Below are 24585 nucleotides of genomic sequence, written 5' to 3' on the forward strand. Positions count from 1 at the left end.
TAAGTAAGCGTGAGGCTAAGTAAAGGTATTGCATGAGTGTTCAATGAGATGACTGAAATGTTCCTGGCCTCACCAGCCAAGGAGTCAAGTAATCAGATTAATAAAATATTACACGAACAAACACAACACGCACACACAAATTACATTATTGCCTGTAAAACAAACCCAAACCCACAAAACTGCAAACATGAAAACAAACTTCTCCATTTCCCTCTTGCATAACAAATGAACAATACAAAAAAAAGATTCTTTTTTTTTTTTAAGGATTTCAACAGCTAACAGAGTATTAGAGTTGCGTATACGCAGCATTAAAATAATGGACGGACAAAAAGATCATCAGAAAAGGGAGTTAAAGCAGCGCTTCTTTAAATGAATTAATCTTTGTTAGAAAATGAATCTTGGAGCAAATATACCTTTGGACTATATGGACTTATCGTTCTGTGTGCAGTCATTAAAAAGTAATGAAGATTTAGTGTTAATTTGCATCAAACGTGTAGATGGAGGACTGAAATATAATAGCTTTCATCATGAATTTATCAAATAAAGTGTCATATAATTTAACAAATATGTATATAAATATTTTATCATTACTGTATTTTAAAAATATATTTTATTCCTGATTAAAGATATCTTTCTGTAGTTTAAGTAAAAAGCTATAAATTGTCCCTTTTAAGCTGCATGTGTGGAAAATTCTTACTAAACAAATGAGGTGTAGGTGTTGAACAGTAATTAGAGCCTCCATAAAGTATGACTTGATAGACAAGACTGTGACACACTTCTAAAAGCGTCACTACAAATTTCTCTAAAAGTCCGATTTATTGCAGATCACTGAGGCTTCAGGTTAATAGCTAAAGAGGCTACGCACCTACAGTATTAAGACTTCCTTGGCATAGAGCAGCGACAGTGAGCGATTTAAGGCCTCACAGTGGTGTTTTCCATTCAAGCACAGATTGAGAAGAAAGCAGAACACAAACGCTACACCAACAAAGGTGTTACACGGCAAAATAAAGATATAAAAAGTGAAAATAAACAACATTCAGGTATTTAAAAAGGAGACGGTTGAGTGAGTGAAACACTGAGCGCCTACAGTGAGATTGCGGTTACTTCTTTTCATCCCACAAACCGCAGGAACGCTGTGCCGCCCTCCAGTGTGCATGTTTGTGAGTCTGCGTGTCAGTGTCATGTTTCAGGACCGGACTCCGGGCCGCGCGCTCATCCTGCTGCTTTCACTTGAGGAGACTCTGAAGCATGGCGGTGGCGTGTGTGGGGCGAGCCTGCTTGTTCTCGATGGCTTTCTTGAGGTACTGAATCCCGTCACAGCGTTCCCAGATTTCTTCAAACTGCCTGGGCAGGATCTCGGCGCCCCTCTTCCTGGTCAGACCCGTCTCCTCCAGACTCAGCTCGCACATCTCCATGTCGTCTTTCCCTGAGTGGTGGACGAACGAGGACAGAGGTTCACTGAAAGGACGCGTACTCATGCATGCAAGATCATCCATTTACTGTACATTTACTCACAAACACCTTTAAATAAATCATTCAAAGTGGTGCTAAAACATCTGATCTCACATGTAAGGATTATGCTGCTTTCCTTTGATTTATATATCTTAGAAATAAACTGATGCCTCTGCGTTTTAGAGTGTTTGTCAGACAAAACAAGCAATTGGAAGGTTTTCTTTTTACTCTTTTCAGACTTCATATACACTAAACCTGCAATGGCTGAGCATTGTGAGCCCTCACAAGATGATTAAATTTTTCTTTTGAAATACTAGATACTTTTACAATCCAAACCTCCGAAAATCCTTCAAATTAAACAATCTGAGGAGGGAAAAAACTTCAGCTCTTGTCCACACAATAGAATAATCAATAACAGAGTGAACACCATCAGCTGGAGGCATCCACCTCATTCATTCCACACATGTACATAAAGAATACACTACACAAGATATGTGCTAAGATGCAAAACTTTTATTTGGTACAACTTCTGTTTTCTAGCATTATAAATTCATTGATATGTTTGGGTTGTGGAAAACAAATGAAAAGCTAGACTGGTTTATAGACTAGTTTCTCAGCCTGGAGTTCAAACATAAATCTGAGGGACAACAATCATCAAGGTTATAATCAAAAAAATGATTTTTTTTTCTCTCATTTTTGCATTTTATTGTGAAATAGTAGATGCTTCAACAACTCAGGTCTTCAAAATTCCTTCTAATTCAACAATCTGAGAAGAAAAATCACTATTTGGTTTAACAGCTCACAACTTTACTCCAAAGTCCAGGACATGAGATGAGGTCATCAGCAGCTATTGCTTCATTTTAAGTGGTCCCAAATCTAGAAGGCTGGGAACCACAGGACTAAATGATTCACTGAATATTGATATTTAAATCAATGATAAAAATAATGGTACGTTAATGTAATATAAGGGACTGCATAAACGGGTTGTTCTCTTTGTCGGAATTTAACTAAAAGGAAAAGCTGCTGACTCACCTGCAACCAACACAACAGGCCGTTTGTCTGGGTGAAGCTCCATCTGTCTGGCAATCCAGGGCCCATCGAAGTGAGCGTACCACCAACCCTTCTTTTTATTCTGGGGGTCTTTGTACTGGTCAGCGGGCCGGATGAAAGGAATGCGGAAATACCGCTGCTGGCGGTTCATGGCCACTTCCTGATGCTGGGCCGTCATCGGAGGAGCAGGGTTCTGTTCAGCTGCAGCGAGATCAGGAAGAAATTTGTATTCAAAGTGTTGTTGGGTCATATAAAAAACATAGTCTGAATGGAGCACTTCTGATGAAGGGAATCAATATTATTCTAGTTTTAGGAGCAGTCTCTGCACATGTATCCAGTGCAGTTTGGGACACACGGCCTCTTGCCTATTTAAGATCAGCTCTGTGCGTTGTCCAGCCAACAGTTTGCAGGGCCGGGATACAGATGAAAAAACAGAAAAGCCCAAAACACAGCTACTTTTAAATATTACGCAAGACTCGGACATCAGCAGGCTATTGTACACGCACATACTGCAATGCCGACCTTTTCGGGAAGGTGGCTGAATGACTGAAAGAACGAGGATGCATATAAATAGAATATTAGAGGAATATTCATTTTCATTTGTCATGTAAACAGCTTAGTAGGAATATTGTCATTTTCGGAATAAGGGCAAAACCTCTCATATTTTGCACATGAAAACATAGTCACTGTTAAGAGGAGCATTCACAACAAAGCATCTGGTCTTAAATAAATGGAACCTCATAATACTCATGTTTCTGCATGCTTTGCTAACAACAGAGCACACGCTGAGTGGGGCAGGAAACAAAGTATAAAGCTTTCAAAACATGCAAGATCAAAGAGGAAATGCCCAAGTAAATATCACATGGAAAAGCCAGGTAAAGCAGCTTTTAGCCTCTTATGAAATGGCCCTTGATAAGACCCCTGCTGCATCAGCAGAGGCCAAGAACTGGATCCAAATATAAGACAAACAAAGCACAGGCAGTACGGCTTTCAGGAGCTATCATATCAAAAGAGAAAGGCGAGTAAATATAGTGAAAGTGGTAGCAACAGTGAATCTAATGTTCCCATTCCCCATCAAATTTAATATTTGTGTATAAGAAGAAAAAGAAGGGAAATGAAGGGAAATGCAGAGCACCGGAGAGCTTTCAAGCAGCTACATAATGTGTGTGTGTTTGTGGCACCAACCATGCTTGACTGAGTTGAGAATGAACTGAGCAAAGCAGCGAGCTGTCGTACTAGCAGCTCCTGAACCTGACAAGGCATGGCTGGCAGTTATTTGCTAATTAGAACAAATATTTCTGACAGAGCCAGATCGAAGGCGGCTGCATTTTTAGGCGCTGGCGTTTTGTCGGCTAATTGAATGTTAAGAAACACGGGCAGGTTATTTGTGAGCAGGTAATTCATTCCTGCCAATGACAGCGAGAGGCCAAAGTGGGGGAAATAAGCACTTTTCACCTGCAACCTAATATTTGTGCACATGTGAAATGTACAGTATGTTTATGTATTTGTGAATACACAGACTTGTGCAGGTGAAGCATTAAATGAAAGTAATTTAGAGCAAAGGCGCAATACAGGGAAAAATGTCTGTACTCACCATAGTCAGTGACAGATTTAGGAGCCCTCTGATCACTTCCGTCATCGTTGCGCTTCTTGTTCTTGGACTTCCACGCGTGATAGACCTTCAGACGACGGTGGAACTCCTCTCTGCAGGCCGCCAGCAGCTCAATGTCTGCCCACACAACGTGACGCCATTGAGAACACAAACAAATGAGACAAGCAAAGACCGATGACAACATGGAAAGACAGTTACCTTTAATGAAATTACAGATTTCTCTGGGTTTGAACATTGTTGGAAACATCTGGGCTAATTTATGAACACCTTTGAACAAAATCTATAATGCAGGTCTACTATTTTTAGACATTTTAATGCATATTTTTAATTGATATATATTATACATTTAATTAATGGGCTTTAAGGGTACTGGTAGCATAGATTTTGTTACCTTTGAACAGAGCCAAACTATCTGTTTCCCCTACTTTCAAGTCTTTGTGCTGGGCTACGCTGACTGCCTGCTGGGTATAGCCTCGTGTTTAATGGGCAGATGTGATTGTGGTATCAATCTTCTCCTCCAGCTCTCTGTAAAACCTATTTTAAATGGGTGATTGTAACACTGTTAATAATATTATTACATGATTAATGCTACTGAAGAAACTGGAAAAAAACAACAAATATCACCCTGATGAAGGCCAAGTAGCGGAAACATTTAAGGAATAAAGCTAAACATACTGGAGTGAAGTTGTGCACTGTGTTTATTTTTGATTAACTTGTACCCAGGCTCACGATGTAACACAGTATAATGAGGAGTTTCGGGGGCTCACACTGTGTTGTCTTTCTTATGATGACATATAAAGAAAACATTCAGAACATTCAGTCCTTTTAACATTAATCAGACTTCAAACACAAATTTTTGGTTTCGCCAGCAGCACCACCAAAGCAAAAGGGTTCCACAAATTAGCCAGATGTCCTTGGAATCCCACAGGGGATATCAGAGTCCCTAACACAGATCGGAGCACTGTATACAGAGGCGCTTATAAAGGCATCGACAAGTGTGGCAGCAGAAAGGCATCTGCTTTTCACGCTGACTGAGGAGGGGGTTGGCTGGGAATGACTAGGAAGGGCAGAAGTCTGCCATCTTCTATAATGGAGATAATTTCCTCTCTCCACCACTAAAACGCATGATGATGAGCTGTAGCAGCTGTGGGAACATCCTCAGATCGGTCTTTCGACTTTTCAGGCAAGACATCTCGTGCCCGCGCTCTGAACAGCTGCAGTCTAAGCTATTTAACAGTCACTTTGGCTACTCCAAAAATTACAGGGAGAAATGAGTGCAGATGAAAAACTTGCATGGAGATGGTGCTGCACGCTTTTGGGTACACAAAGTGCCAAAACACGAGCCGCTGAATCATTCTTGTCATTATTGTGGGTTCTGAAAACTGTAAATACGTTTTGAATGGAGGAGGGGAAAAGAGCTTTATCATGCATCTCACTAACAGCTCCACCACCTTGATCTGTTTGTAAAGGCTGGATCAACGCACACACACACACTCTGTTGTTAAGGCGGCATCATGCTGAACTTGGGCATGTTCAGGATTTCTCACCACAGGAAGTGTTGATCACATCTCGCAGCTCAGCGTACTTCCACTTGCTGAGGTCATACTTTTTCACACCAGCAGCAGCTTTGGTTGCCTGCACCTGAGCACCCCTGTAGTGTGGAACAGATGAACGTGGGTGGAAGAAAAACAAGGTGAGTGTGCAGACAGGTGAGGGTGTGACATGGCGGGACTCGCGGAGATTAAAGGCTTGAGCTTTCATGTCTTTCAACACTGAATATGATTTCACAATCAGCAGCTCCTCAAAGCACCAAATACAGATTTTACACAGTGAATAATTGACAGCAAGGCAACATTTGAGGTTTAATTATACTGGATCTGATCATTTTCAAGCATAATATGAAGCAGAATTTCAATGGCAGACAAAATGCATGAATATTAAAAGGAAAACAGGATTTATTAAGCATACCCCCCTCAGTGAGAAATGAAAACAGATGCCTCACTTCTTTCAAGCCCTCCTCATTGTCTCAGCTGATTAAATTCCCATTAGAGGCCGGTCAGCAGGGGAACTGAAGAGCAGAGTTTGTCCACATCCTTGCATCCTACCGTTTCAACTCCACTTGAAATGATGCAAAGCTACTTCTAATGTTGCCAAATGCAAGCTTACATCTGCTGGTCTTTTGAGTATTTTTTTCATTCCAGGCTTATTATTTTACCAGGAACGAGAGACGAGAGAAGCTGAAATGATGCGGCGCTTTAATATATGAATCAAACTGACGGCGCAGAGTTTCAGCTACTTAAATGACTGCTGCAGGAAGTCTGAGCTCCTGTCAGCCGTGTCTCCAGCTCCCCTGCTGAGCTGAGGCTGCTAATTCAATAATACGAAGGATTTAACTCCTCTATTTACAGTCGGCATAGCTGCTAATGTCTCAGAGCAGAGGATTACTGATCTACGAATCATTAGCCAGATTACCATTACCATTTATAATTCATACTGACTGGAAAGATGAAACTGATTCAGGCTCATCGTCGTTCTGGCTCAGACGTGTGCCAGTGTGTGATGGTGATGAATCAGGGCAAGTGCAAATGAGGCGATGGCCCGGGCTTTGCTGAACAGGAAATGGACGCTCGTAGAAAGAGGGAGGCGGTCCTCCAGCTACTACCCCAGAAATGCCAGCCAGTGTGTTTGCTTCTCCTGCTCGCATGCTTTTATGTGCTTAAGCTCTGTGGTGTGCACATATAACACACGTGGCCCTTCTTGGCTACAGATCTGTTATTGGTTTCCAGGGGCCAGCTGACTCACAGGGATGGTAGGAGACATGCCACGTGGCCCCTGGATGCCCGAGCCAACACAGACAAGATTACAGGCTATGGGATCAAATGTAATTTGGTGCACACTGGACCTGCAGATAAGGCCCATGCAGGCTTTGAGAGAACTTCTCCTGGCTTTTAACATCGAGTGGGGCTGTGGAAATTCAGTCCCATTTACACAGTGGAGTTCAAAGTAGGACGAAGGTTTAGAGAGTGACGTGGGAAGCTGTGGTACTGTGTTTGGGTGAGAGTACGGTAGATCCAGTCAGCAGTTTACACTGTGTCCAAAATCACTCCCTATTCACTACATAGTGTGTCTCAATTCTATAGAATAGACTATGAACCGTCTATTATATAGGGAACAGTGAATGAGTGGACTAAAGAGTGATTTCTAACACTAATGTGCGAGGTACATTAAGTTGTAGGGAATCATGGAAACTGCAGTATGTACTGTGTTCCTGCGTGTACCCTGTTAAAAGTCCTTGGTGATACTAAGACGGCTTCACCGACCTGGTCTCACTCAGGACACCTTGTCTTGTGTACTGGACCATTATAATTATTATACATTACATGTTTTGTTGCAGCAGTCAGGAAATCTGTCAGGACATAAATATTTGCTAAGAGCTGTCTTCATTCACAGCAAAGACTCTAAACAGCTGGTAATTAAAAGCCAGCGATTACTAAGGAGCTTTAAGCTGCATGTACTGTGGAGTGAGTGAGCTAAGACCTTCAGCAACATTTCTTATGTAATTATGAGACAAGTACAAAGCAGTTGTTAACTATACACGTATCCAGAGGAACATGAACACACATTCATAAAAACTCTGTATGTGTGAGTCAGGGGAAGCACACAGATACTCAAGCTCGTGAGTTTGTGCCGTGCACCAGCACTGCAAAGGATACAGACAAGCTTTACAGACACATGCAGAGCCAATTAAGAAACACAAAGATCACATAGTGCACATTCTGATCCACCTCTCATTTATGATTCGGTGCGCCAGCTTAATTTCTGAACAACTACACTTAATTATCCTCTGAGTGGCTTATCTTATGATTCATGCCACATAAAACGACACACATGACACATCTAAATTTGACTGGTGATTTCTTAAAATCAAAGGATTTTTATGTTGGCTTTGCATTGCTGCTATGATCCTGCATCTATCTCAAGGAGTTGAGACATTTAGGACTACAACAGAGATTCAGACAGACAGCGAGGGAGCGAGTGAGTGATTATTGTTGGTGTTAGGTACACTTGGACACGGGCGGTAACAGAAACCTGTGCTGATATCTTACATGACAGTGGCTGAGGATGCAGAGATAGGAAGATCTGAAAACCACCCATCACTGGGAGAAAACACAGCGACAGGAAAAATGCAGTTACACACGCATGCTGAGGTCAAAATGACATTTTGTTTAACCTGGAGGTTATATCCCACACTGCTCCTTTATTGTGCACTGTGCTCACATATACACTACCTTCGCAGGCCAGCGTCCATCTGCCCCTCCTCGGTGATGAGCTCTGCCTCGCTCTGTGCGATCCTCATGGCTAACTCCCTGTCTCTTCTCTCTTGCTCCAGCATGGTGGTGCGCTGGGCCTGCTCCTCACGCTCCAGAGCCAGCTGAGCCTCCAACTCCGCCTGGAAACACACACACATCTCTGCTTTTAATGTGACTTTAGAAAATCTACATAAACCTAGATCCTGTCTACACACTAATGCTGTCCTGTGTGCCAGAGCCTTCATAACAATTAGAGCTCTGCTGCGTGCCCAAGCCTTATTAGACCTATTTATCCAAGTTGTAGGGCTGCTAATGAAGCATTACTGGTCATCTGTCTAGACACAACAGGGCATACAACAGAAAAACATTAACAAAAACAATCAGTAGGAACATTTTTAAGGGTTTGACCCAGATTGATTTTTCACTTTTTCATGAACAAAAATATTTGTTAACAGTACAAACTTCACTGTATCTCGCCGACACTTAAAGGGCATATGTACATAAAATAAATATACATATCTATCCGTGTGGATCTCCTTATAGAAAGCAACTAATGAAGTCCACGATGGATACTTTTCTCTGAGGAGCTTTAAATATGAATGCCTCTCCAGTTAAGATATATTATTCATACTGCAGGACGGTCCAATCAGCAGCTGTGACACGTGGCCAGGGTGAAGCATGAGAATCGAAACTCAAAATTATGATGGCTTCAGTACGAATGTTGGGCTGCTTTGTATCGACTGCAGACACGCAGGTGTTATGCTCAAAACAGCTTAACACATATTTACTTGAGACATGTTGTGCTAAACCAAACACCTCTCTTGGCACTCTCACAGTGAATTTGATCATCTTCTCTAAAAAGTCAAATCAATTCTATTTGTTTGCAGCATAAGGCCCATGAGATGTCTCCTCACTCATATTTCACAAGAAGATCCCGGAAAAAAAAGACATAAAAATGGCTTCATAAATTGTTTTTGCTCAAAAAATATTCATAACACTCCTGTGAATGACAAGTGGAAGTTCAATAGAGGGGGGTTCCCCTTTAAGAAAATAAACATTGCAGAGTTGAAGCCTGGATGGTGTGCAGTAAATAAGATTAGGTTGAAAGACACCATGATACATAGTTTCAAAGGAGAAAGATGCAGTGCTATACTAACCTTTGACACAGCAGAAAATAGCAAAGAACACAGTAGATTGAAGTCACAGCAGACACCCTTAGAAAGTTTACTGCTGCAGCTTTCAGCTTTAGAGCTGCAGATAAACAAACTTTGCAAAGAGTCTCCTGAGACATGTGGCTTACGACAGCCTGGTGTCAACTGTCTCGCTACTAGAAAGGAAAAAAAAAATGACAGCATGCAAATAACCAACTGGCCTTAGGTGAATAAAAGGGCTTTAAATGTGCAGGAGGTGTGATGCACCTGTAACAGATGGATGAATGGATGGTTAGCAAAGGTGAGACGCACGGGCAAACCTGCAGAGGAGCAGGTGCATGTCGTGATAAGGCCAGAGGAGAAACATTAAGGAAAGGAACAGCAGTGAAACAAAAAAAGCGTGTCCAATAAAAAGTGAGTGAGTGAAACAGGCAGAGATGGATAAAGGTGACAAAGTGTAAATGATAATAAAGGACAGCAGACTGCACAGAGGAATTAAGTCATTCAGTTAGGAGAAACCCAGCAGGAAGTGGAATCATCAATCAAGACCCTTTGGGCAACCCTCTGGGAATGTGACCAATGTCACGACCCGGGGACCAAAGAGCTAACGAATGTTTCACCCAGAGGAGGCAGCAGGCGGGGGTCTGCCACCGAGAGCGCGCATGAGAACCACATAGGGGGTTCCCATCATTTCTCTTTCTAGCCATTAACCGCAAAACACACTTCATACTACATCCTTGGAGGCCACTCATGCATTTGTATGGTCAGTGTGGTGTTAATAATCAATAGAGACATGAACCTTGCCTTAAGTTAAGTTATTGGTATGCACGGACTGTTTTGATCATTTTTGCTGTGTTGTCACTGTCAATTAATAAGCATTATCCTCTTCTTAGTCAATTAAACTTTTGATCTATAAAAGGTCAGAACACCGTGAAAAGACACATGGAAGGTTTGATGTGTACACAGTGTCTTTGACATGCTGCAAGATTCCGAGAAAATGTTCCAGAAGTTGGAATCAGTGAATTTTTGGCATTTTGGGAGCGCTCAGTCTCTGGGGTGAGTTAAACATGAAGCTTAGGAGAGTCTGCATGGAGCCATGAAAAGCTAGAAAGACCTTATACAGGAAACACAGCTTGATATTCAAACTTATATGTGGTACTTTAAATGGATTTCGTCTTTTTAGGAGGATAGTTCAACAGTAGATGGAAAAATCTAAACTTGATGGTGGTCCAAACCTGTATCACTTTCTCTTCCTTCTCCCTCTTTTTCCTTTCCTCCTCCTCCTGCTTCCTCTTCAGCTCCATCTCTGCTTTCCTAAAATGTTTGGAGAAAGGAAACATTTACTTCGACCTACCTTTCACATTGTGTTTACCATCATTTGTGCTGATCACATGTCACTTACAGCTTCCTGTCATCTTCTTCCTGTTTGCGTCGTTGCTCCTCCTTCTCCCTCCTCTTCCTCTCTTTCTCCATCTCTTCTTCAATGTGTTTCAGCCTCTCACTCTCTTCCTCCTCCTGCTTCTTCTTTTGCATTGAGGAGAGCAGCTGCTCTGAGCGTTTCACCAGCCCCTGGTACTCCGTGTCAATCTCTTTCCAGCTCATCACTTTGGCCTTGGGAGAGAATGAATGAGAGTGGCAGATCAAAATGATCAAATACTTTATATTTCTTTACCAAACTGTTCAATCAATTCTCAGCCACAAGACTGAATTGAGCCTGTAGTGGACTGCAATGCTTCAAATATGGGTGTTGCTGTAAAGAACCTGCAGATTATAAAACGTAGATATTTCAATGGAAGTAAAAGGTTTTACTTAGTTTTATATATTCTCTAAGCGATCTGTAAAAGAGCCCCCACTGAGGGAGGCCACACGTCACACATGTGTTAGCACAGAAGATCTATACCATCACCAGTTTCAAGGTGGACAAGATTAATGTCACCAATTCAGCATCCGACCAAATGTGAAACATGGTCACATCCTGTGAAAAATGGGAAAAATAGCCATTATGATGTCACAGTGAAGTTGTCAACACTTCATCTTTTTATCCAATGAGACCTTTGCGTGAAATACTGTCATCATTAGTGGAGGAATTCTTGAGTTATGGCCAAAAATGCACGTGGTCACAGTGACCTTTGACCACCAGAATCTCATAACTTCATCTTTGAGTCCAAGTGAACACTTGTGCAAGATTTGAAGAAACTCCCTCCCTCACTCCCTCCTCCGTGCCTGAGGTATCACATAGATGAGAATTTGAGGGACCTACATACAACCGGAAAACATAATGCCTCCCGTCAGGGCTGTCGCCAGCGTGGAGGTGTAATAAAAATTGATGAAGTTCCTTCAAGGTGGACATTTTAATTAAATTTTGCCCTTTACCAATTTTTTATCAGGTGATAGAGTGTTTTAGAGGCATGACATTGACTGCACTTATTTCACGACTCTGCTCTCAGACTCTGTTACAACGGCACAACCTTCGCATGTGACAACAGGGGAAGACACTGACTGACACTGCCACAATGCTCAATTCCCCACTATACTTGTCAGACAATCAGCAGGAGGTCACCGTATTGTGAAGATTCATTAGGGGGAGTCTCTAATGGTGACACACGGAGGGAAGATGACAAGGTCTTGTCCCCGACGTATAGAGGCCTGAATGACAGCCATTGGCATCTCATGCATTATTCACTGAGAGATGGCATGCTAGGAGCAATTTCTAAGCACTCAGAACGCTATGAGTGTTGACACTGGGGCTGCTAATAGGCTAAAAGAGGAATGCAGGGGAGATGGAGAGGCTGATTGGGGTAGAGGGGAGGGAACGGGTCAGGAGTCACAGGTGCTTCAGTGTCAATCCAGATACCACCAGGAACCTACGAGCGCTCTAATCATACCTGTGGGTTGCATACAGGTAATGAGTCGGCATTTCAGGAAAATTAACACTACTGGGGACTTCGGTGTCTGCACAGCATGTGGATGTGTTTGTGATGATTTGCCGTCCCTACAGGGCCCAATAAGACAGGAGCTTATTGCGCAGGGAGACCTGGGATTTCACTAACTATGTCTGATAATTTAGCAAAACAGCTCCACCAAATTATATTATTGGAGAGGAGATGATTTCTTCTTCACATAGCTCTTCTTTTTATCCTGAGGAGATTGAAAATATTGATTTGGAGAGAAGGAATGACAAAAGGGCACAGACCACTCAGGGAAGGGTAGAGTGAACAACAGGGGACTGGCTCTGCCGAGGAGCTACAGGTGTGAATGTACATATAAATCTGAGGCAGTCATGCTCGAAGCTGTGAGCTCTGATCTTCTCTGGATGAACACAGATAAAGAACAGCAAAATGTTCCTATTGCCCACACTGTGTCATGCTCAAAGCACCTGAAAAACTGTTCACATGAGCATCTTACCAGAGCACAGATGACTCACCTTTATCTTTGCTAACAGAGCGTCGATGGAGGTGGCCAGCTCCTGAACCTGTTTGGCCATTTCCTGCTTGCCCTCCTTCAGCCCATTCACCACCTTATTGAAGCGCTCCATGTGTTTCTTCAGGTGTCGGACCTTTACCATTCCATCAATGCTACGAGAGAAGGGAAAAATGCACACTTACTCATGAAAATAAATGAAAGCATTTGGGGTGTTTCGGTCATAAGTACAGCTGAGGCATTAGTTTAAGACAGAATTACATATATGTAATACAACAGTGAAATTTTCCTGTTCTATTGGCAGACGGTTTTGTTTATTTTTAGTAATAATTGCACACACTATAGCCCATCGCATAACATCACACTTTGACAGTTAGCTTGTGGGTCATAGTAGCTAGCAGAGGAATATCATGGACCAGAGATGTGTGTTTGGATCACAGCTGGTTGTTTCTATTTCAAGAGAGCATGGCTTTGTTTTAATTTATTAGTGTTTACCTCATCCTCCATCTCCTGACTATGATGTAGGTGAGGGAGGTGTGGGTGGAGGCCAACAGTCCTTTACAACTCTGTATCACTCTGTACTCACCTTGCCCACTATTGAGCGAATCCCTGGTAACTTAATCCTGACCACATATTCTGCATTAAACTGGTGTTTCACTGGAACTTATCAAAGACACTTTAGATGCCTTTTCTACCAAAAATATATTAAAGTTAGGAGTAACATCGTTCATCCTGTGTGTATGCTGGTATAAAACATTTCCTCATGCATCCACACACATACTGTCACTCACAATCAAAATCTGATTGTGAAAAAACATCTGAAATCCCATCTTCTGGATGGCTGCTCTCACTGGAGCCATTTTTTTTCAAATGCAACCCAATACAGCAAGACATGTGGTATTTCCCAAAGCAGTACAGTGACACATCATGTCTCCACAGATGACTTTCCAGATTGATCTGAACTCCAAAATGTACAATTTGAGAAAGCCATCAAAACCGACCAAGCATGAATCATTTTAAATAAAAAGCACACAGTCAGGTGAAAGAAGACAACACAAGAGAGCAAAGGGCTCAGACAGAGAGGGAGATGGTCAAAACTATTTGTGTGTGTGTGTGTGTGTGTGTGTGTGTGTGTGTGTGTGTGTGACACTCACCGTGGCTTATGCTTCCTCTTACACAACCACATGCGGACTGTCTTCTGAATCTTAATGCAAGCCAAAGCTCTGTACCTCATCTTGTTACGAACTGTTGGTCAAACAAAGACGTATTATAATAATGCCTCTGGGGGCCTAGGGGTTAGAGTGCTGACCACTGTCTTTCCCCATCTCCCCCTACCCTCATTTCCTGTCATCTCTCTATGATGTCTATGCAATAAAGTCATAAAAATGCCCCAAAAATTCTAAAAGCAGACACAGATATGCATCTTCACAACTTCTCACCTCTTATATCATTTATATACTTATTTGCTCTTCACTGCATGGAGCTGCTTATGGGCAAAAACCAAGGATATTCAATGGAGAAAGTTAAGCAATGACCTCTTTAGATTCAAAACTAAAATATTACAGCAAAACCTTACTGTAACTACTGATATGCATGAGGAAAATGTACCTGAAAAGTGAAAGAATACTGCAATAATAAAAGCACATATATAATGGGTACTATTGATCAGGGATACACAAAAACAAGTAGTGCAGAATATCATGGTATGCACTAACATGCTCTCCCTCTCTCACGCTCCTACACACATACATGAAACTGCGATAACAAGGTGACATGTTCAAGGAAACAAATGACCAGAACCTGGGACATAAATTACCTCAGGTCACTTATGCAGGAACTGTGTGGTCAAGCAGAGGCAGCGTTCTGTTATGACTCTAATGTAAATTTCATTTGATGCTTTTACACAAATAAGCAGAAGCCAGCCGGCACTTTGTTATATGGGGGAAATCAATAACTTAGCACAGAGTGTAATGGTTCGAGGAACTGCTTTTAGAGTACTATTCCATACTGCCAGAGGCTGCTTTCATTCTTCAGAATGAATGAAAAAATGTGAAATATGATTTAGGACAGCTATCAGGGCTGTTTAATAAACTGTGAGGAAATGACAAAGCATCAAATACTCATTCAGTGGAAAGTGAAAAAGCTTAACGAACTAAAATAAGTTGTGCAACTGGCCCTTCCACTATTTTTCATTTTTTGACTCTTTTGCAGTTTTTGTGAAGAAGTCTCATGTGATTTCTTGCACTCTGGCAGCATATTGGAGACTTCGACTTCCTTCCGAATGGTTTTATTACTAGTGTCACCTCTATAAGAAAGGACAGACGAAATGATCTCAATCCTGCAATACACTGAAGTTTGTAAAATGATTGCCACTAAATCAAAGCTAATACACACTACAGACACTCAACGCTGCTTCAGTTACACATCACAACTTCTGTTGTTCAGTGGATTCAACCTACGTTTGATGACAGACAGGCTGCACCACTGGACCTTCTTCCAGCGGCTGCACACCAACCACGTGTTGACTTTCTTCAGCAGCTCTGCCAGGTGGTCTGGATCAGACTTCATGATCTGGTCAAACTCAGCGAACTGATGCACACACACAGACACAGAAACACAATTTAAGCTACGATCTTTGAAGTTTCTCTATAGTTCTGCATCGTGACCTGCAACATGTAATCTGTTGGCGTCTCTGTACCTTTCCAGGGCGGAAGAACACTCTGGTCAATCCAAACTTGAAGTCGTTGTCATTTAGTCCCAGAGCCTTGAACAAAGCCTGCAGAGGATCATATTCACATTCAATGACACAGCAACACTGTATATGTGGTAAGAATGTAGGTCACTTCACTGCTAATCATTACCCAAAGGGATCAGCGTGGCTATAGGCTTTTTATACAAGTAATTAGGCTTTATTTTAAACAGATTAGCTAATTATTTAAACCAAAAAGGACGCTTTGTGTTTCTCCAGTGAAGGGGAGGTTTATGTGACCCCCACCTTGCAGAAGAGTCGTGGATTCAGGCGTGTGAGCTTGTCAGGCATATACTGTTTATACATATTGTAGAGCTCATGGAAGGGGGCTCTGGAGGGGAACCCCCCCTGCATCAGGTCCAACACAGACACCATACCTAATCAAAACAACACACAAGCAAAGAAGAAAATTATTCAAGAGAAACAAGACTGTCTGAGCAATTACAGTACACTGTAAAATGTGCACTATTGACATTCTATCAAAGGAACATTATGAGTTTGAACACAAGCGAGCTGACATGTGTCAGCATGCACGTTTCTGTTTCATTTCTGGGAAGTACCGTATCCGTGTCGGACGTGTGAGTTTGCATGTGGAAGTGAGAACAGATCTAAATGCATGAAGGAACAATGTCACTTTAATTACAATCAGCGAGGCAGTTGCAGGATCATATTGACTTCGGCTTCAATTAGCAGAATTAACTGACGTCAAAATACATAATTTAACACCATTTCATGTTTTTTTAAAGCAACATTAAACAAATGACAGACTTCCCCTTTCATCATATTCCATTCCCCATGCGCAGGTGGAACATGTACGAAAACATCAAAACTCTTTAATGCAACAAGGAAACTGTCTAAACAGTAATGACAGTGACAATTATACACAGGACAACCTGTACTGAAATACAGTGTAAAATACTGTCAAATATCTTCCCAGGTTTTCCCTGTCACAAGAGTTTAATATAGCTTAACCTCTGACAGAAGCAGTGAGAGGAAATGTAATATTTACATATCCTTCATTCTTTAAAGGCTGGAAGAAAGGACCAATATTCAGTTCTTATGCTTGACTTTCATGAAAAAACATCAAATTCTGTTAAAAATACATTTTCTTTCATGAAATTCAAGTACGTCATGTAGAAATATGGTCCAGTATTGTTGTCCATTTGTCCATGTATTTACTAACAGTAGAGCTACACTGGGCAAACATATCCTTAGTATATTATTCTAATTCTAAAGATTAGAAATTCTGAGGATTAAAAACTAAAAAAAATACTCCAGTACATATTGTACAAAGCATTTTTGGTCATACCTGAGCACTGCAGCTGTGAGAGAATCAGAGCTCCTTCAAACTGATGGCTGACCATCCTCAGGTTGGGTTTTACACAGCGGATGAAACTTGAGCCCTACACACACAAATATTAATCAGGAGCAGTACTTCTCAGTCTGATCCTGCCATCTTTATAACTGGCATCTGAATCACAGCATGGAGCAGCAGCGCTGTGAAAAGTTAACACATTGCAGTACATACTGTATATTGTAAAGGGTGAATTATTTCATATTGATTCTGAACGGGAAAGCAACAAAAGTTGTGTGGAAAATAATGAAACTGACAAATTACTCACAGTACTGCGAAGCTTTTCCAGCAGCAGGTTCAGCTGGGTCTGTGTGTGCAAGCAGATAAAAGGAAATGGTTAATGATTTGTTTTTGTTGTTTGTGAGGTGAGGGAAGGAAGCAACCTGCCTTAACAGTCATGCAAGAACAAAGGCAGGGTAAATTTATTTGTATAGCACCTTAGACAAAGAACACACGACAATCTAAAACAGAATATTAAGATTTAAACAGAGTAACTCAAAGTAAAATTGTGATTAAAATAAGCAAAAATGGAGCAGTTAAACAGCAGAATAGAAATTACAGTGAAAGACATGAAAAAATAGCCCCAAATTTAACTGAAGCAGTGGCAAACACAGAAAAGCATCAATCTGTGATTTAAAAGAACTGAGAGCTGGAGCAGACCTAAAGTTTTCTGGAAGTCTGCTCCAGATACGTGGTGCATAAAAACTGAATGTTGCTTCTCCAGGTTTAGTTTTGCCTCTGGGGACAGACAGCACACCCGACCCAGACAAATTAAGAAGTCTGGACGGTTCATAACCAATCAGCAGATTAGAAACATGTTTTAGGCCCTAAAGCATCCAGTGCTTTCTAAACCAAAGCAGAATTTTAAAGCTAGGGTAAATATCTTAGTGAGGACTGAATCAGCTGACTTTAAATCTTTCTTCTTTGGGTCCAAAGACAATCAATTCACTCTTACAGTATCTTCATTTAACTAAAGACATTTTTGTCATCTGCATAATTACGGTAAGATATTTTCTTGTTTCCATGATCTGCACTCATGGGAGCACACAGATGCTGAACAGAAGGGGCCCAAGGATGGAGCCTTGGGGGACTCCACATTTCATTTTTGTATGCTCAGCTGTGCACTGACCAATACAAAGAAGTCCCTGTCCTTCAAACAGTTTTCTGGTCTGTCTTGTAACATGGTCGCCCACAACATGTTACAAGACAGACCATCGAGATCCAACAATATTAGACTGAAACCTTTCCACTGTCTGCATTTAGACCTTAGCAAGAGCTGTCATGGCACGGTGGTGTGGACAACACCCTGACTGGAAAACATAAAAACTATTGTTTAGGGCTTAGAATGTGTCAAGCTGTTCAAAAACAGTCTTTCGACTGATTTTACTTTAAAATGGGGGCCGATATGAGCCTATAGTTGTTCATTAGTCTAGATTTTCTTTTTGTGGTTCAGTAACTGAAGTTTTCAGGGACTGTGGGAAATAGCCTGAGAAAAGAGAAGTGTCGACTATTAGCAGATCTGGTGCCATGCATTTTTGAGAAAGCCTGTAGGTAGAATATCAATGCAGTAGGATGAGGATTTTAAATGTTGTACAATTTCCTCCGAGGCTATATGGTTTATAGGAATCAATTGTGTTGTACTCACTGAACTGGTTTTAAGGGGATGTAAAGACAATACACATGCTGTAACCTGGTATAAACAAACTCACAGCTCATGTAATTTTCTGAATTTTGTTGATGAAGACTGAGGCAAATTCATTACATGACTTAGTGGCCAAAAGTTCAGGGGCTTACAGACACAGGAGGGTTTGTGAGCCTGTCAACAGTATCAAATAAGACACATGCACTAGTTTTACCCTAGTGGGGGCAATGGCATCAATAACATTTGTAATATTAGAACTGAAATCTACAAGCGCGGGGCAGGTGTGGGAGGGAAGGCCTGAATGAATAATTCATTGGTGTTTTCAGCGATATACTGTTTTGTGATGAACTCTGATTGAACATTTGGGTGCAGTGAGTAACACAAGAATGATCAGAAAGAGCGCCACAACTTTAAAGATGTTAAGACCTGGAGATGATTCAATCCAGAGTTTGGCCCTTATGGTGTGTCTATCTAAAAATGTTTCAAACTATAGAAAATTAAGACTAGTCCCATATTTCCTCTCCACATCATCTTTGTGCTTGAGTCCAGGTCTGGTTCACTAGTGATGAAAGCAAAGAAGCTGCATTGGTGATAAAGTATTCTTGTGTGAAAGTAAAAGACTGGATTTGGATTTTTTGTAGCTTCTGGCTCGCTCAAAACGGTTTTGTGAGAAAGATTCAGTGTTTCCCTCTTGTTTTCTTCCACTCCCCCAGTTTTCTAACTCCTCTCTATTACACCTCAAGCTGATTTTATCCAGCTTTATCCACCAAGGAAGGTTTTCTCAGAGGAAAGAGGTGGAGGAGACTGGAGGGAAACTAAGAGAGGGGAACCCTGAATGAGGAGGAGAAAGAGGGAGAGGAAGAAGAGTGGAAAGGTGAAAAGGTACAGAATAGATCTGGAGGTCAGAGTGAGAAAATCTGAAAAGCTTAACAGATAATGGAGCATTCTTAACTATTAACTCCTTTTTAAACTGATGAATAGTTCGTTGAACATTAGAGTCAATAATAAGAATTGTGGCATCTACATTAAACTCTGTATACTCTTATATTCAGGGACTTATGGAAAAACAAACAAACAAACAAACAAAAATGAACAACCACTCTGACCTTGAACTTGTTGCCGACACTGATGAAGCCCAGTTTGCCTGCCTTCTGTTTGGAGTCCTTGGTGGTGTTTGAGTTCTCAAACAGCTCTCGAACAAATTTGTCTTTCGATTCACACACTAAGCTCTCCAAAGACATGTGGAGGGCATCATTATTCTTCTCCACAAACCGAGTCTGTGGACACATACACACGCAAATGCATTCATTTATGTAGTGGCAGACGTTTATACAGATGTACAAAATGCAAAATACAAATGAAGAATGCCTAAATCCCTGCAGCATACCACACACATCACCGAAGTGATGTATTGTGACATTTGTTCCAGGGCAACAAAAGTGTTAGAACTGGAATGGAAGACATTTTGGACTATTTCTGAGACAAAGAAAACAATTTAAAGACAGATTTTGATGAGCATTTTCCAGTATTTTCTGACATTTCATAAAAGTAGCACAGCTCCATTGACTTTGAGTTTTAGTTAGCTTTAAATGCTAGTCTTATGTAACTGGTAACTATGTAGGACAGCCCTACATAATAAGATCTATGTTAATGTTAATTACAGTTTCATAGCAGACTGCTCCAGCAAAGTGCCTAATGATAAAGCCCTCGTCATCCCGCAGATTCCTGTGAATGGCCAACTTCGACTTCCTGGGGACCTGAGAGGGAGAGAGAAAAAGCAAATGAAATTGAAAGACAGCGCTAAAACACATATGTATTGATTTCACTCCAATCCTATCCATCACCATCTCTACAGCAGAGTCATGTTTATTCACACCACCTGGGTAATTTGTGGTTATTTAACATGTTTACTTTTATGTGCATACAAGGAAATAACCACTGCACACAATCAATTGCAGACACGTTTCTTAAATGCCACATTCATCTTATCTGGTTCAAGTATTACAAAGGACCCCAAAAATCCATTACCAACACTATTCTTCAGGATACAAAATAAAATGTAGCATTTTAAGCCTCATTAGCTTCCTCAGTGAAGAGAACCATAATAGATTATCCTTAAAGTGTGAAAACTGTATAGCAGAAATGTTCAGAGCACATTCAAGCACTTTAGATAAAGATTAATGTCTTTCAGCCTATTAAAAAATATAGACTAGTCTTTACTTGAGTAATAACTCTCCCTGCAATAGAGCGTGGTTGCAGCCAGCCACCTCTAATCTTAAGCTTGAATTGGTGTCAAGGCTACAGTTTTAAAAGGATTTCATGCTTGCAGAGATACAGGCAGAGTGACGAACAATAGCGACAATGACAAGGGACAGAGGGAGGGACTGGGACTGTGCGGTATTCATAAAACTGCTGTTACAAACAGGCAGAGTAAAAACAATCACAATGACAAAACCAGTGTGCAGATACATTGCTGTCTGGGCGCACAAAAGAACTTACACAAAGAAAGAGCATAATAGCAAAATACTGGAGAGAAAGCAAAGGCAGAAGGAGAGAGAGAATAACAAACAGAGTGAAAGAGGAGCACAGTGTCTGACCGTCAGTCTGAAGTGGTCTTTATGCTTGCTGTGAACGGCCAGTGTAAAGTGTTGGTCGCTGGGCTGAGGAAGGCGGTTCTCTTCATCTAAAATGTCCAGGACTCCCACCAGCTTTGCTTCCACTAGATCTGGAAACAACAATAACAAGTGTATCAGCAACGGTATTATGGTATAAGTCCAGCTGTACAATGTACAGTGAAGAAAAGTAATATCCCAATGCCTCAGAAGCCACGTCAGTTGATAAAACCTGAAATATTTCTCCTTAACATGTGCAAACAGATCCAAGTTTCATCAAATGCTTACACAACAATAAAACATGAATGCCTACTCAGATATCTAGGAAGGGGTGAGGTGGGAACCATAGCGGCCATTATGATGCAGAAGTTAAAAAATCACCAACCATTCAGCTTCTGAATTTTACATTTATTGGAAATTTCCACTGTTTACTGTTTTTGGATGTGAATATTCAAAGCACAAAACACGTTCATCAGGATGCTCATTTAGCCATATATCTGAATTATTCATACGCCATGCTGTGTTTGGAATACAATCTAATAGCCAAGGACCTTAGAAAAAAAACATTTGCATGAACAAGCACCTGTGCATAAATCGTGGAGATTGATGAGTGAATTAATGGCCGACCCAAACGGTCATTTGCAAGTCATAAATGTTATTCACGGCTGTCAGTTAACCTCGCACCTGAATAATCACAACCTTTGAAATACAAATCAAACCTTGATACACTGACTACTTCATCCCATTAATTCGTGGATTCGTTTGAGGACAGACACAACAAAAACAACGGGGTTTCATTTCTCTGGCTTCTCGTTGCACCAAAGGAGGCCATAAAACCCACAAACACTCATTACGCTTGGTCCCGTCAGACACATGGGTACGCCAGATTCTTGGATAATGAGAAGTCAGTATTTTTGTCCCCCTGACAGGTGTATTTTTGCCGCTCTGACGTGTAGCCCAGAGCACAAGGAGGGAACAGACCAAATGAATGCCATGTGGGTAAGCTGATGCAACACTTGAAACAACCTCAGTACATTTGCGGTGTGCGGGTTGAACAGACTGCCACATCTCTGTCAGTCATTTTATGGTTTGCAGCACAAGCCCTCAAAAGCAACACTTCAGCTTAATGATGTCCTTGAGTGTCACTCGATGGTCCTATATTCTCTTCTGATGCATGTAGATATCAATACACATACTGCCACACACATACACCTTTGATTCCTGGCATTTAAAACCCGCTCAAGTCAGATATCAGATAAGTCCTGTATCGTGTTTTTGTACTTTATAGAACCTCGATCCCAAAAAAGACAATATTCAACTTCATAGATTTTTGTAAATATCTGCTTATTCTGAATTTGATGCAGCAATGTGTTTCAAACAAGTTGGGACAGGAGCAACTAAAGACTGGGAAAGATGTGGAATGCTCCAAAAACACCTGTTTGGAACATTCCACAGGTAAACAGGTTCATTGGTAACAGGTGATCGTATCATGATTGGGTATGAAAGGGGCGTAATGGAAGGGCTCAGACGTTCACAAGCGAGGATGGAGCGAGGTTCACCACTTCGTGAACACATGATTGTACAAAGGATGTTACTTCATGGACTCAGGAACACTTTGTTAAACTGGAATATGGGTTGACTTTTGAAGTAAGACGTTTTGCAGGGCAGTGCTGAAGGAGAAGGTGGAGGTAGTGAAACAGTGTGTATGAAGGAAGCTGACAAACACACTTACCTATACAGTCCTGGTTGTCAACATAATGCACCTCATTCACTCCCAGCCCTTCCCTTTGATACAGCTCTTGCTCCTGCACAGACATGGCCAAACATCAAAAATCAAAGCTAAACCAGCATTCTGAAAATGTCCTGATATAAAATTACTTTACATTTTTCTGAGAGGCTTCTTCCACTTCAAAAAACAAACAAACAGAAAACCATCAAAGCACAATTCAGATAATGAGAAAGAGGCCTAAACTACAATAGTGGTGCCTTAACTGGAGACCTTGGAAGAGAATAACGTTAAGAGATCACAAGAGAGAAGCAAGCCTCATCATATCCCTTGAGAAATTATCATTCTAATGAAGGAGAAACGGAGGGAAAATATAACTTGAGAAAGACGGAGAAGCTCAATGTGCCCATCACATCCTCCTCCTCGTGAAAGAGTCAGTAAGTTTGGCTTGTGAGTGGCATGACATGGCAGGTTTCCCAGGATACGGAAGTAAAACCACACCAAATCACCTTAATCCATACGCTGCTCACCCACCTCTTTCAGAATCCGCTCGTTGAAGAACTGCTGCAGTTTCTCATTGCAGTAGTTGATACAGAACTGCTCAAAGCTGTTATGTTCAAAATACTCTGAGAGGAGGAAAAAAACAGAGGAGGCAGCAGAAGAAAAAAAAAACATGTATTTCAATTAATTTTCCAAAATGAAAATTTCTCCAAAGCCTGGGTTAATTATGGCAGTCGGGGGAAATTAATTCTCAAGCATGAGCCCTGATAATGAAGTGTGTGTATGCATTAGGGTACTTATATTAAGAAACAAGCTGCACAGACAAGGATCTCTGAGGTAGACTGTTTTCTAAACAGACCGACAAAGATAACGTGCACGGTTCCACGGCAGCATTAAATTTGGAAACTCATATTTTTAGTTTGTGCGTTGCGTTATCAGTGATGTTGGGCGAAATCTACACACTATACCGTGTTTGCCTGAAACTTCCACATTTTATTGAACACTATCTTCATTTCATTACCAAACCCAGCGATGTCCAACACCCCGATGAAGTTGGAGGAAGTCTTGAAGGGGAAACACTGGTTTACTCGTTTGACCACGTGATCGAAGAGGCGGCTGTACACTGCCTTGGCCAGAGCATCGCGGGCATTGTTTGCTTGTTCCACCTTTAGAGGTACCCTGGAGGGAAAAACAAAGTGGGGCAGTGAGAGGCAGTCTGAAACTGGGACATACTAGTCTCTTATTAAACCTCTTTCTTTTATTTTTTTCCCAATCAACCCAATTTTCACGTGGCAGCAAAAGTTTGGCTATGTAGTGCCGTTCCCCTTCTGATCTCTACAGTCGAGCTCGATGATTGTTTTAAAAGTAGGGAATCCCAGACAAAGATGAGGTATTAAAACAAAAATATGAACCTTGAACTCTAAAGGACTCCCTAATGGCCATTTAACACAATTTATCTTTAAATTATTTAGAGGGGTTGACTGTATGGACAAAGTGCAGCTCCACA

General features: G+C 41.3%; 1 protein-coding gene across 1 annotated transcript in view; it reads right to left on the reverse strand.

Annotated features, from left to right (window-relative positions):
- Positions 1-459: 459 nt before the first annotated feature.
- The window catches only part of myo6b (myosin VIb), a 36890-nt gene continuing 12764 nt past the window's right edge, over positions 460-24585 (reverse strand). The window contains exons 13-33 of the mRNA XM_076749378.1: positions 24100-24257; positions 23613-23704; positions 23085-23157; positions 21338-21465; positions 20402-20497; positions 19847-20017; positions 17367-17405; positions 17054-17147; positions 15991-16121; positions 15694-15771; positions 15455-15584; positions 14150-14240; positions 13000-13150; positions 10978-11186; positions 10811-10889; positions 8404-8564; positions 8221-8271; positions 5662-5765; positions 4097-4231; positions 2485-2703; positions 460-1426 (exon numbers count right to left, since the gene is read on the reverse strand). Of these exons, the coding sequence (XP_076605493.1) occupies positions 1227-1426; positions 2485-2703; positions 4097-4231; positions 5662-5765; positions 8221-8271; positions 8404-8564; positions 10811-10889; positions 10978-11186; positions 13000-13150; positions 14150-14240; positions 15455-15584; positions 15694-15771; positions 15991-16121; positions 17054-17147; positions 17367-17405; positions 19847-20017; positions 20402-20497; positions 21338-21465; positions 23085-23157; positions 23613-23704; positions 24100-24257 (2590 nt within the window). The 3' untranslated portion in view covers positions 460-1226. The remainder of the gene's footprint in view (positions 1427-2484; positions 2704-4096; positions 4232-5661; positions 5766-8220; positions 8272-8403; positions 8565-10810; positions 10890-10977; positions 11187-12999; positions 13151-14149; positions 14241-15454; positions 15585-15693; positions 15772-15990; positions 16122-17053; positions 17148-17366; positions 17406-19846; positions 20018-20401; positions 20498-21337; positions 21466-23084; positions 23158-23612; positions 23705-24099; positions 24258-24585) is intronic.

This window comes from Chaetodon auriga, chromosome 14 (genome assembly GCF_051107435.1).
Source record: "Chaetodon auriga isolate fChaAug3 chromosome 14, fChaAug3.hap1, whole genome shotgun sequence".
Taxonomy (NCBI): domain Eukaryota; kingdom Metazoa; phylum Chordata; class Actinopteri; order Chaetodontiformes; family Chaetodontidae; genus Chaetodon; species Chaetodon auriga.